At 41.7% G+C, this 12,265-nt stretch overlaps 1 protein-coding gene across 7 annotated transcripts in view; it reads right to left on the bottom strand.

Moving 5' to 3' along the window:
- Nucleotides 1-12,265, bottom strand: part of PTPRG (protein tyrosine phosphatase receptor type G) — a 786,384-nt gene that overhangs the window by 414,295 nt on the left and 359,824 nt on the right. Inside the window, exon 1 of one of the 7 annotated variants that reach the window (XM_044934034.2) lies at nt 4,243-4,351. The exons of the other annotated variants lie outside the window; for them this stretch is intronic. Within the exon in view, the coding sequence (XP_044789969.1) occupies nt 4,243-4,336 (94 nt within the window). The 5' untranslated portion in view covers nt 4,337-4,351. Of the gene's footprint in view, nt 1-4,242; nt 4,352-12,265 lie in introns of those variants that run through there. 7 annotated transcript variants of the gene reach the window in all.

Below are 12,265 nucleotides of genomic sequence, written 5' to 3' on the forward strand. Positions count from 1 at the left end.
GAGCACAGTAGCAGGCCCATAGGGGCTGCACAATGAGTTGTGAAATTTGTAATTAAGCTCCAATGTTTTAATCAAGATATCTGCAAGTTTGTGGTCCTTTCTCTGGCTCTTCAATATTCAGTGTTTAGACTATGCTAAAAATGACAGTTCTTAATATAACCTCCTATTAATAGCAATAACCTGCTTTTCATCCTCCACAAATACCACTTCCTTCCTCTCCGATCAGTTACAGGCAGGACAGAATGGGGCTGCCAAATCCGGTCTCACTGTATCCAGAAGCAATACAGCCTGGGGCCTGGAAGTCCAGGTCAGAATTTGCATGATCGCCAGTCCCTCGGCCAACAGCAGGATGGACGGCCCGCTCTCCAGCCAACTTGAGTCCACAGCAGAGAGAACACACAATAGCGGGCGGCCTTCTGTGAGCCCAAGAGGAAACATAAATTTTGAATAAAGGAAGAAAAGGAAAAAGAAGTAGGAGATCCCAGGATGATAAAAGGCCCAACTTCCTACAGCAAAAGAGCTACCAGAGGATATCTTACAGAAGACTCTGAACATTATGATACAAGTATCTTGTTGCAAAATGCTATGATGGAAATGGATGGTTACTAGTTATTTTCAAAGATAACAAGTTTTCTTGACAGAATTAGCAGTTGATACATTCCTTTTACTGTATTTTTGTAGCCTAATAGTACAATGATGAAGAAGGAAAACAAAACAAAACAAAAATCATGCAGTATAGAGCTGGAACTTGGCTAGAGTTCCTGCTTAAGGATGGGGGTAAATAATTTGGCCTCAGTTTTCTAATCCATAAAATAGACATAATACTAACACTTCTCTTACACATTTGTTGAGGTGAATACTCAATAGATAGTAGCGATATATCATTGCTCGTATTTTTAAAGTAAAGAGCACATAGAAATCATTGAATACATTACCTAGAAACCTTTATCTTTTAAAAATTTTACTTCTATCTTTCCTTACACACTGTTGACATTATCAAAAAGGAGTCTCCCCCACCCTGTATTATATACCTGTGCCTGAAAAGTTATTACAAGTCATATATAGTTGTTTTTTTTTTTAATTGGAGTATAGATGTTTTAAAGTCTTATTAGTTTCTACTGGACAACATGAATCAGCTGTAAGGATACATATATCCACTTCCTCCCGAGCCTCCCTCCCACCTCCCAATCCCACCCCTCGAATGTCATCACAGAACACGGAGGTGAACTCCCTGTGCTATACAGCAGCTACTCACCAGCTATCTATTTTATACATGGTGGTATATATACGTCACAGAGAGGGCAATGGCACCCCACTCCAGCACTCTTGCCTGGAAAATCCCATGGATGGAGAAGCCTGGTGGGCTGCAGTCCATGGGGTCGCGAAGAGTCGGACACGACTGAGCGACTTCCCTTTCACTTTTCACTTTCCTGCATTAGAGAAGGAAATGGCAACCCACTCCAGTGTTCTTGCCTGGAGAATCCCAGGGACGGGGGAGCCTGGTGGGCTGCCGTCTATGGGGTGGCACAGAGTCAGACACGACTGAAGTGACTTAGCAGCAGCAGCAGCATATATACATCAACGTTACTCTCCCAATTTGTCCCATCCATCTCAGTAATATATAATGGACCGTTAATCTATGGCAGGCTATGTCTCAATACTCTTCCTCAAAGAAACGTGAATAAGAAATAGACAGTTTCGATACGAGGCCTTTCCTTTTGGGAGAAGGTTGGCAGCTCCACTCGGGAAGTAAAGACATACCCAGGAACAGCAAATACCATGTATCTTTGAGCCCACTGCTAGCACTACTCTAAAGCCTCTATTTCTCATTACACAGTTCAGAGTCACAACCTAAGCACCTCTGAGACACAAGCTTAGTTTTGTGATGTTTAGGGGAAAGAAAGAAAGTGTTTTAAAGGGCTCAAGTTTATGAAATGGACTGAGCTGATGGCCCAGCATTAAGTAACAAATAAATGTAATCAGTTCCCACTAAACTCTAGGCACTAAGAAAATGTGGTTCAAAGGGTTAAGTTCTAAGAGTGGAACATGGTAATAATGGCTGGTGGGATAATTTCTCTGAAGACAATTAAAGGAAGTGCAGAAAATGACACAGAGCAGACAGGAGTACTGTCCTACAGGGGCTTATGGGCAGGCTTTCCTGGGAAGGTGAAGTTTGAACAGAGACAAGAATTGAGTGAAAGAGTAAGTTCCGTGCCCTGTGGTGAAGGTCAGGGTACAGGGTGAAGAGGGAAACACGCTCCAGACAGGAAAGAGTAAGTGCAGGCTAGTGAGTCTGTTCCAAAGACGGGTTCTCCTTGGGTCCCAGGACAATAACACACAAACTTACTCACTCAATACTCACTCACTCACTCCAGCTGCAGTCCGTGGGATCTAGTTCCCTGACCAGGGATAGAACCTGAGCCCCCTGCATTGGGAGTGCCGAGTTTCAGCCACTGGACCACAAGGGAAGTCCCAAAGGTAACAACTTTTTATTCAAAAATGTTGCTTTCCTGGATTCCCCTGGTGGCCCAATAGTTAACATCCAGCTCTGCCAATACAGGAGGTGTGGGTTAGATCCCTGGTAAGGGAACTAAGATCCCATGTGCTGCAATGGCAGAAAGTTTTTTTTTAAGGTTGCTTCTTATACTAGGTGAATGGGTAGTGTTCAAAGATAAATTGAAGCATTAAAAAAATTTTAAGAGTTTATTTAATCAAAAGTCAACTCATATAGGGCAATATTTACTGGCAGGAGCTGAGGAGAGACTTTCACAGAGAAAAAGTAGAAATAAAATAAGGAGATTACTGATTGGTTGAAGCCCAGCAAGTTGTTTGTGATTGGTTGGTGTTAGGTGTCAATTTCACAACCGTGAGCCATGTGCAGGTCTGGCTTTGGGTTTGCTACACAGGCCACTAGGGCATCAGCGCCACCTCAGTCTCATGGCCTCCTTGTTTAATTAACATGACAGTCGAGTAGTGGGTAAGTAGGTCCATGAATAAGTGAAATTTGGGTATGATCTGGTTCTTTATTGGCTTTGTAGTTGCTGCGGCATACACTAAAACTAACCATTTAACCATTCTCTAGGTGTCCTGCTATTTCTATTACATCCCTTCCTTTGGAAAGGCCTACAGCATTCTCCCAAGTGACCACACGCAACCAGTCACATCTGCATTTCTTTCCAACCCTTTCCACACAGCACCTGGAATGCAGCAAGAGAAGTGATTATCTGTCAACCAGACTTCCTTTAAAAACACTCCCTTTGCAGCTCCAAAGCCTTGGTTACCAAGGACAGCGCCCTTCTGGTTCAGGTCTCTAATTTCAAAAGCAGGGGATCACAAGAATTACAAGCACCAATGCCCTGACCTTTCAGGAGCATTTCCACCACTGGGGACCAAGTGAAAAACCAACTCACCTATTATAGTGTGGGAGCAGACTGCAAAATTTCCCAGTCCCATTCTCACAGCCGTAGAGTTCTCCTCAAGAAGTCATTAACAGCATTTAAAGAAGGATAAAAGGATATTTAGAGAACTGGGCTTTCCCCAGGAAATGAGGTAGCTTTTTGACTCACAGTATAAAAGAAATCAATGAGAATCAGTTGGCCAGCGATATAAAGTATATGTTAGACAAAAAGAAAGGCGAGGTAGAGAGAGATGGTTTAAATCACTGCCATATTCAAGGGATGGCAGGGCATTTCCCGCTCCTGGCCTCCCATCCATTCATGGTGACTAATTCAAGTACAGCCTTTTCAAAACCTTAAAGGGGCAGAGGACTCTATTCCAGACATCTTCCTTGTCCGTGTGATTTCTGAGTTCACAGCTGAGACAGACAGACATTTGTGGATCTTACTAAAGGCATATGGCATTTACATACTATTTCCTATCTTCTCTATTCTTTGTACAGAGGGATGTTACACTCCTCATTAGATGAAGCTGGGAAAGATTCATTGCTATCTCTCTAGCTGGTACATCACACAACTAAAAAATGATAGAGCTGAATGCCAAATCCAGGTTTTTAAGGAGGACCATGATGCATCAGAGGGTAATTAAAAATAAATACATTAATAAAAATATTTATCTCCAGTCAAAAATTGACTTCTTCCTCATTTGTAACCTGATGAGTAGAAATACATCTATGTCCTCACATCATCATTTAGGAACAACTTTTCTTTCCAAGTGAGTCTCCCAACAATGCACCACCCTTTGCTGTTGACATCAAAATTTCTGCCCACAAACCGACCACCATACCTAGAAACCGCCGTTCTCTCTGCACCCAATGCAGAGACTTTCTGTCAAGCTTCTTTCTTGAATCATGTCTCCAGCACACTGCCTCTATACTCATTCCTTCCCTGCTTCTCATTCATCACTGGCCAAGCTATAGGAGGGGAAATACAGGAGTTAAATCAGGGGTCCCCAACCACCTGGATACAATGCCTGATGATCTGAGGTGGAGCTGATATAATACTAACAGAAATAACATGCACAATTCAGTGTAATGTGCTTGAATCATCCCAAAACCACCCCCAGCCCCATCCATGGAAAAATTGTCTTCCACAAAACCGGTCCCTGGTGCCAAAAAGGTTGGAACTGCTGCTATAAACTGATTAGCCAAATTTTTCTTGCCTCAATTTTACTGATCACGAAAGCTGCATTATGTCTTTTCTCAGGGTGTGATCACTTCCTGGATCAATATCTGTTTTGGTTCTGGACTTCAATCTGAAAAGCAACCTTAATTAAACAGCCCTTGTGAGCAAGACACACATAACCGCTATTTGAAGAGGTGTTTGTGGAGCTCTCGGGATCCTCCCAATATTAACACATCCAGAGAAAGTTTGTATGAGGAAAGTGTGTTACCAGACTTCATGCACGGCTCACACCAAGGCAGGGTGTCATTCTAGCAAGACACAGAGAACCTGCAAGACGAAGATGAGTTGGGCACAGAGAGACTGCCAGGCAATGTGGCATGTTCATCCCTTAAACACTCCATTTCATTCCAAGGTACCCGAACGATAATAGACTTTATTCTAATTGGATTGTCTGCAATGAGCCAATTTAAGTGCTAAATGCTGCGAATTATTCAGCCTGACATAGCAATGCACTGATGTGAGCCGCTGCAGGGCAGGAGGTTTGCGGAAAGTGTAAGTTCCTGAAGCATAAGGAGGCGCCTCGCGCATCTAACTTGGCAGACCTCCACCACAGATTCAGACTGTCTGCACAGCTGCAGGGGACCCAGAAAGCATCGGCTGCCACCTTGACCCCAAACACATCTGCCATCAGCCCGGACGGCTGATTCCATAGCGTCACTGGGGCAAAGACATGTCAAAGGCTTAAAAGGAGAACGAATGGCTCAGAACACAAGGAAAGATTTTCCACAGGAAAGGGCATCCTTCACCTTCACTCTGGGTTCTGTTATTTTCACATCACATTTTCAGAATTTAAAAACATTTTTAGACTTAAATTTTTAAATTTCAGAATGTTTAAACTCATCAGGGTATTGGCTAGAGGTTTAAAATTAGTGTTTAAAAGCTTGAGATTTGGAATGGAAATGGATCTATCACATGCCAAAGCAAGTTACTTAATACTTCTATACTTCAGTTTCTTCATTTAAAAAAATGGGCGTGATAAAAGTGTCTATACTGCTCCAGACTAGGATGAAGATTTAAATATATATAGGGATTCTAACATGTATGGAGCCTAACATAAGCTAGTCATTAAAATGTACAGTATATATACACAAATATATAATACAGATGTATAAGGTATATATTATCTACAGAAACATATAATAGCAATTACATGGGAGTTTTCTCCCAAAACAGATTTAAAGAGAAATAACTAGACAACATCTACAGAACTCCATCTGGAACCTAAATACCACTATTTCATGTTACAGAACACAAAAGAAAGTGCCTGATTTGAACAGGAGATTTTCTTCTCAACACAGTTCTGTCATAGCTTCTCCTGTAGAATTTATTTATGAAAAACACTGGAGGCGGAGGTCGAAATAGATGGTCTCTAGGGTGCCACTTAGCACTAAAATTAGGATTTTCAAAATCAATTTATAACTATAATAATCTTCTAACTAAAATGATTTCCAACACTGCCCTAGTTCTGAATCAAGCTATATTTTCATGAAATACTATGGCTCTCTACACAGAGCCCAAAGGAAGTCTAGGTCATGGTAAAAACTCAATTTACAAATGCCAACAACAACAACAAAACACAGAGCCAGCTTTTAATGGCTCAAGAGAAGAATGTTCCTTCAGTTTCCTGACTAAAGGGTTAATTAAAATTTCTTCCATGTCAAATGCAACTGATTCAACTTGGGCTGAAGGGTTGAAGTGCCATAATATTCCTATCTGACTTTACAGCACTTTCTGTATATATTCTATTCATAAGAATCAACAGTTGAATAGTTTACTTGACAATTTTCCCCTTATATGTGCTAAGTCACACAAACCTAGACAAGTTCATTCAAGAATGGGCTATGATTATTTGTGCTGTTCTCTTAGGAGCTGTGAAAGCAACCTAAGCTACCTTAAATTCAGAGTCACTATGTGGGATTTGCTATATTATTCAGATTTTTGTGTGTGTGTGTGTGCACTCGCCTAGTCATGTCTGACTGTTTGTAATCCCATGGACTGTAGCCTACCAGGCTCCTGTCCATGGAATTTTCCAGGCAAGAATATTGGAGTGGGTTTTCATTTCCCACTCCAGGGGGTCTTCCCAACCAAGCAATCGAACCCCATCTCTTTTGCGTCAGGCACTGGCAGGCAGATTCTTTGCCACTGTGCTACATTCAATTTTAGGTATTTGACTTTAAATCAAATGATAATATGAATGAAGCTTGATAAACTCTAATATCAATAACTCAGATATGCAGATGACACCACCCTTATGGCAGAAAGTGAAGAGGAACTCAAAAGCCTCTTGATGATGAAAGTGAAAGTGGAGAGTGAAAAAGTTGGCTTAAAGCTCAACATTCAGAAAACGAAGATCATGGCATCCGGTCCCATCACTTCATGGGAAATAGATGGGGAAACAGTGGAAACAGTGTCAGACTTTATTTTTGGGGGCTCCAAAAAAACTGCAGATGGTGACTGCAGCCATGAAATTAAAAGACGCTTACTTCTTGGAAGGAAAGTTATGACCAACCTAGATAGCATATTCAAAAGCAGAGACATTACCTTGCCAACAAAGGTTCGTCTAGTCAAGGCTATGGTTTTTCCTGTGGTTATGTATGGATGTGAGAGTTGGACTGTGAAGAAGGCTGAGCACCGAAGAATTGATGCTTTTGAACTGTGGTGTTGGAGAAGACTCTTGAGAGTCCCTTGGACTGCAAGGAGATCCAACTGGTCCATTCTGAAGGAGATCAGCCCTGGGATTTCTTTGGAAGGAATGATGCTAAAGCTGAAACTCCAGTACTTTGGCCACCTCATGCGAAGAGTTGACTCATTGGAAAAGACTCTGATGCTGGGAGGGATTGGGGGCAAGAGGAGAAGGGGACGACAGAGGATGAGACGGCTGGATGGCATCACTGACTCGATGGACGTGAGTCTGAGTGAACTCCGGGAGTTGGTGATGGACAGGGAGGCCTGGCGTGCTGCGATTCATGGGGTCGCAAAGAGTCAGACACTACTGAGCGACTGATCTGATCTGAAACTCTAATAACATCTCCTAAAATGTAGTGCTCTCGTTGAAAAATTAAGTTCAATTTCCAGACTATCTGAAAAATAACACTCCCTGAACTGGTGGGGCTGGGGTTGGGGAGTTTCTATTAAGCCTCACTCAGCAAAGTCCAAAACTATAGCTTCTGAAGAAGGATTCACAAACTTTGCTGTGCTAATCTCTAGAAACAGTCCAAGGAATAATAAGATGATGACAAATAAGATATATTCTGCAGCTCTATTTACAGAACAACGCCTTCCTGCAAGTCGAAGCCGTCTCTTGCTAAGAACGGTAAAGATATACAAATACATTAATCAGGATTTCAGTTCAACTCTCCCACCACCGCCATGCTCCAGCCAATGAGAGAAAAATGAGAGATATTCTGAAATAATCTGTAAACACGGAACAAACCAAGTGGTTGAGAAAGACTGCCTTCCTTCAGAACACGCTGCAAGGGCAGGGAAGGCAGGGTTAATCTATAGAGCTCTTTATCTTAAAATGCATTTTAAAATTCTGTCCACATAAAAATTATTTTGTAGGAAACAGATTTTCATTTTAAAAGAGTTAATCTAGTCATGTTTAATGAAACCAAAATGAATCCCTTATAAAGCCTGCATCTTCTTCCCCACCCTTTCCCTCCTCCTCTTCAGGGCAGAGGTAGCAATAAGGCACACACTTCCTTATCTCTCTAGTGTCAGTCGCTCAGTCATGTCCAAGTCTTTGCAATTCCATGGACTGCAGCCCTCCAGGCTCCTCTGTCCATGGAATTCTCCAGGCAACAATATTGGAGTGGGAAGCCATTCCCTTTCTCCAGAAGATCTTCTCGACCCAGAGATCGAACCCAAGCCTCCCACATTTCGGGCAGATTCTTTACCGTATGAGTCACTAGGGAAGCCCTATCTTTGTATAACTCATTTAAATATTAAGGTAACACATCTTTTCTTGAGGATCCATCTTTTACTTGGTATTAAGCTAGGAAGAAGATTGAGCTAATAAAATCAGGCAGGTAGTTCACTCCAAAGTAGAAAGACACTCATGTCACTTCAGAACAACATCTTTATTCATGATGATAAAGCTGGTTCTGACTTAGGAACAATACTATCAGATGCTTAAACAGGAAAACAAGGGGATGGGCAGATACCTCCCTCCTACACGGCTGTCTTTACAGCAGGAAAAGAGACTTCGACAATGATGACAACCAGATGGCAACGAACTGCTGAACAGAGCTGAGCGTCCCCAACACGGGTCTATAAAATAAGCAAGGAGCAGAAATCTCAAATCCCTGCAGGCACTGATTTGAACTGGGTCTTAGAGTGAAAGACTCATCTTCAAGAACATCAATGAACCTTATATCTGATTCCAACGCAAAATCACAAAGAAATGATATGTCAAGTAAAATGAACTCCTTCCAACACAAGAAAAGTGGGTCAGAGGACTTTAAAAGCCAGGTATCAGTGGCATCTTTATCTTGACCTTCATCCGATTTCTGATCCTAACGTCTGTGACAGAACCATCTGCCTGAGACCTGATCCACTGAAGATGGGGACTGAAATGCCTCCGAAGAGAAGCAAGCCACCACCCCCGTCTCTATTCAGAGAGGGAATAAACCGGAGCCTTTGTGCTCCCACGGTGAAATATACCCAATTAGCCTGGAAAAAGAGGAAGTTTTCTTTCTGTTATAGCACAGACACAAAAGGAAACTCTCTAGCAGACTTCGGCTAATCTCTGAGAGCTGAACTTTTGGGCTAATCTCTGAGAGCTCAACTTTTCTCTTAAGACCATACCTCTCATTTTACATGGCTTTGAAAAACACCAGACATTCCCAGCGGTGACAAGAAAGCACTGGGAAGAACTGAAAGCTGAGAGCCTTCCCTCAGAGGTTAGAAACATAACAGAGGACACCGATTTGAATTTAGATGAACAGGACAACAAGAATCGAGTCAAGGTGTTAATTTCTTGAGGAATATGCTATAAACAGAAAAACGAACAAAAAAGGTCCAGACCACTGGGTATCCCTTCTTGCAGGATCATGAAAGCAAGACTGCAGAAAGACAAAGGAAAAGAAACCCTGATAGAAATGCCCAGAAAACTCTTAGCAACTGCTGACGTCACACATCTGTAGGGTGGCTATACCTTCACACAGTATATTTGTATGAGGTGGGGAAGGTGCCCCTTGCTCTGAAATGCGGCCTCATCTGCCCCTGGGCTCCTGTGCAGTGAACATCCTGCCCCGCTGTCAATGGCAGCTCTTCTTTCACATGTAAAAGTCCATGTTATTTTCAGCCTGAGAGAAATCACTAAAGAGAAAAGAAACTAGAAGAAAAAGAAATATTTTTAAATGGTGGGGGAAAAAAATAACTTCAAACCTAACCATCAAGCTATGACTTGTTTCAAATCCACGTAGTCCGTTTCCTCCCGGTAACCCAAAATACCCTTAGCAAACCACTCTTGGAATAACTCTAGGCTCTGCATAATTTAAATGCTTTAGAAGAAACCCCTGACTGCATGGAGAATAAAGAAATGCCAACCTCCCAAACCTAGCTCCCAATTGACAAGAATAAGGGGAATTAAATATCAAAACTATGCAGATTATTCAAGTATATCAAACAAAAAGGCAAAGATCAAAAAAACAACCATGAAAGTTCTGGAAAAGACTGCCAGTCTTCTGTGCACCAGAATCAATCATAATGACAAATTCCGATGGATTTTTTCCTTTGCCTTTTTTTTTTTTTGATACATTAAAGGGTAACTGAGTCATGCTTAAGTGAAGCTTTGCAGTTTGAGTTCAGTAAGCAAAGCCTAATTCTAAATGATGCTGAGATACGATGGAATGCAAATCCATAAATAATTTTTACATTTAAAAGGGAACCAAGAAAACACACTCTCTGATATATGAATTTCTATCTTTTCAGGGGAAAATTTCTCACCCAAATGAACAGAAGCCCTACTGTTTGGGTTTGGTTTGAGCAGTGCTAAGGGGCCATGACTATATTTAAATGGGAATTATTCATAAAGGAGGAGCATATTCCAAAGCTGACTGTACGTTGTTACATATTTTTGAAAAGTATCAGAGAATATTCTTAGAAATACACCTGCGAGGTTCCAAAAACACTCTAAAACACAGTAATCAGGATGGGGTCCTGACTACCTGTACCTTACGCCACTCACAGAAAGAAGAGATTTGATTACTTTGGGAGGACATCAAAGGATGCATACCAACAATTTAAATAGAGGAAAGAGAGGGTGTAAATCACCCTGGTGGAAAAGCACAGATTTACCAGGAGAGAAAGAAATGTAAATTGAAACAGCTTTAGAGTCACACTTCAGAGCTATTAAAATACAATGAAATTATAAAACTCAATTTTGGTGGAGCTCTAAACAGGTACACACTGCCTAGCAATGAAACCAACTTCAATCTTTCTTAATGATCTAGCAGACTTTAATAAGAGCTGTTCAAAAGCAGTCATTCCAAAGAAATAACTCGGGGAAAAAAGACATTAATTTATACCAAGAAATATTATATTTCATTATAGAGTAATGAAATTGAAGACAACCTAATGCTTCAAAATAGGGGAACAATTATACAAACCGCGACACAACAGCACCGTATGTGACGATATTAAGCTAATACTCTGCACAGACAAACCTATTGAAAATTAAACCTATAGCTAGTATTAATAAGAGAGAAATGTATTTAAGTAAACATATTCGATCAACAAGGAAAATGCAATTAAAGGTATTTTATGTTGTAAATGGAAAAAGTAGCCTTGAAAGAAGGCTCAAATGGATAAATCTATCCAAATGTCTAGTGAAAATGAGTCACGAAGCCAGAGTCAGGAAATTTGCATTTAATGTGCATCCATTTTTATTCCCGTATCAACAAAGATTAATTGCACTTCCGTGTCTCAAGTGCTAAGTTAGATGCTTGGGAAACAACAGGAAAGAACAAAGACACAGGTACTGACCTCATGAAATTCCCAAATGCCTCTGTCCTCACCCTTTTGTCTTTAAGCAGAAAAAGGATTAGATATCTTAGGTATAGAAGGAGTTTCAAAGAAGGAAGCAGAGGCTGCCATGGGGGAACTTGGAGAGACCTCACCTCCTATGAGGCTACAGGAGGGCTTTCCTGGAGATGCAGTGAGAAATCAGGAGGAGTCCTTATCAAGGCGGAGCAGCTCAACAGTAAGAGCACAGGGCACAGCAGGTGGGGCCGGAGAAGTCCCTGGAAGGGTAAGGAAGCAGCCTCTTGGGGCTGCAAACAAGGCATAGGGGATGACCAGACTCAAGGATTAAACAAGGGGGGACACTGAGACCCAGCCAAGATGCAGACCTTTCCCCTAAAAGCCAAGGGGAGCTACTGGAGCTTTCCAGCAAAGCAGGGACCTGACAGGGTTTGCTCACTTCTGCTGGGCTGCATTGCAGGAAGGCAGTGGCTTATGGAAGGAGCGGCTGCACAGGAGGAGCAAGACCTGAGGTTGTTCAAGGCAAAAAGAAAGGCTTGGATTAATCTCAGGGGTATCTTGCAGTCACAAAGTCAGCCCCAAGTGCTGCAGGAATGACTTCATGCTCAGCTTCTTCAACACAGTTAAGAAAATACAGTAAC

Source organism: Bubalus bubalis, chromosome 21 (assembly GCF_019923935.1).
Source record: "Bubalus bubalis isolate 160015118507 breed Murrah chromosome 21, NDDB_SH_1, whole genome shotgun sequence".
Taxonomy (NCBI): Eukaryota; Metazoa; Chordata; class Mammalia; order Artiodactyla; family Bovidae; genus Bubalus; species Bubalus bubalis.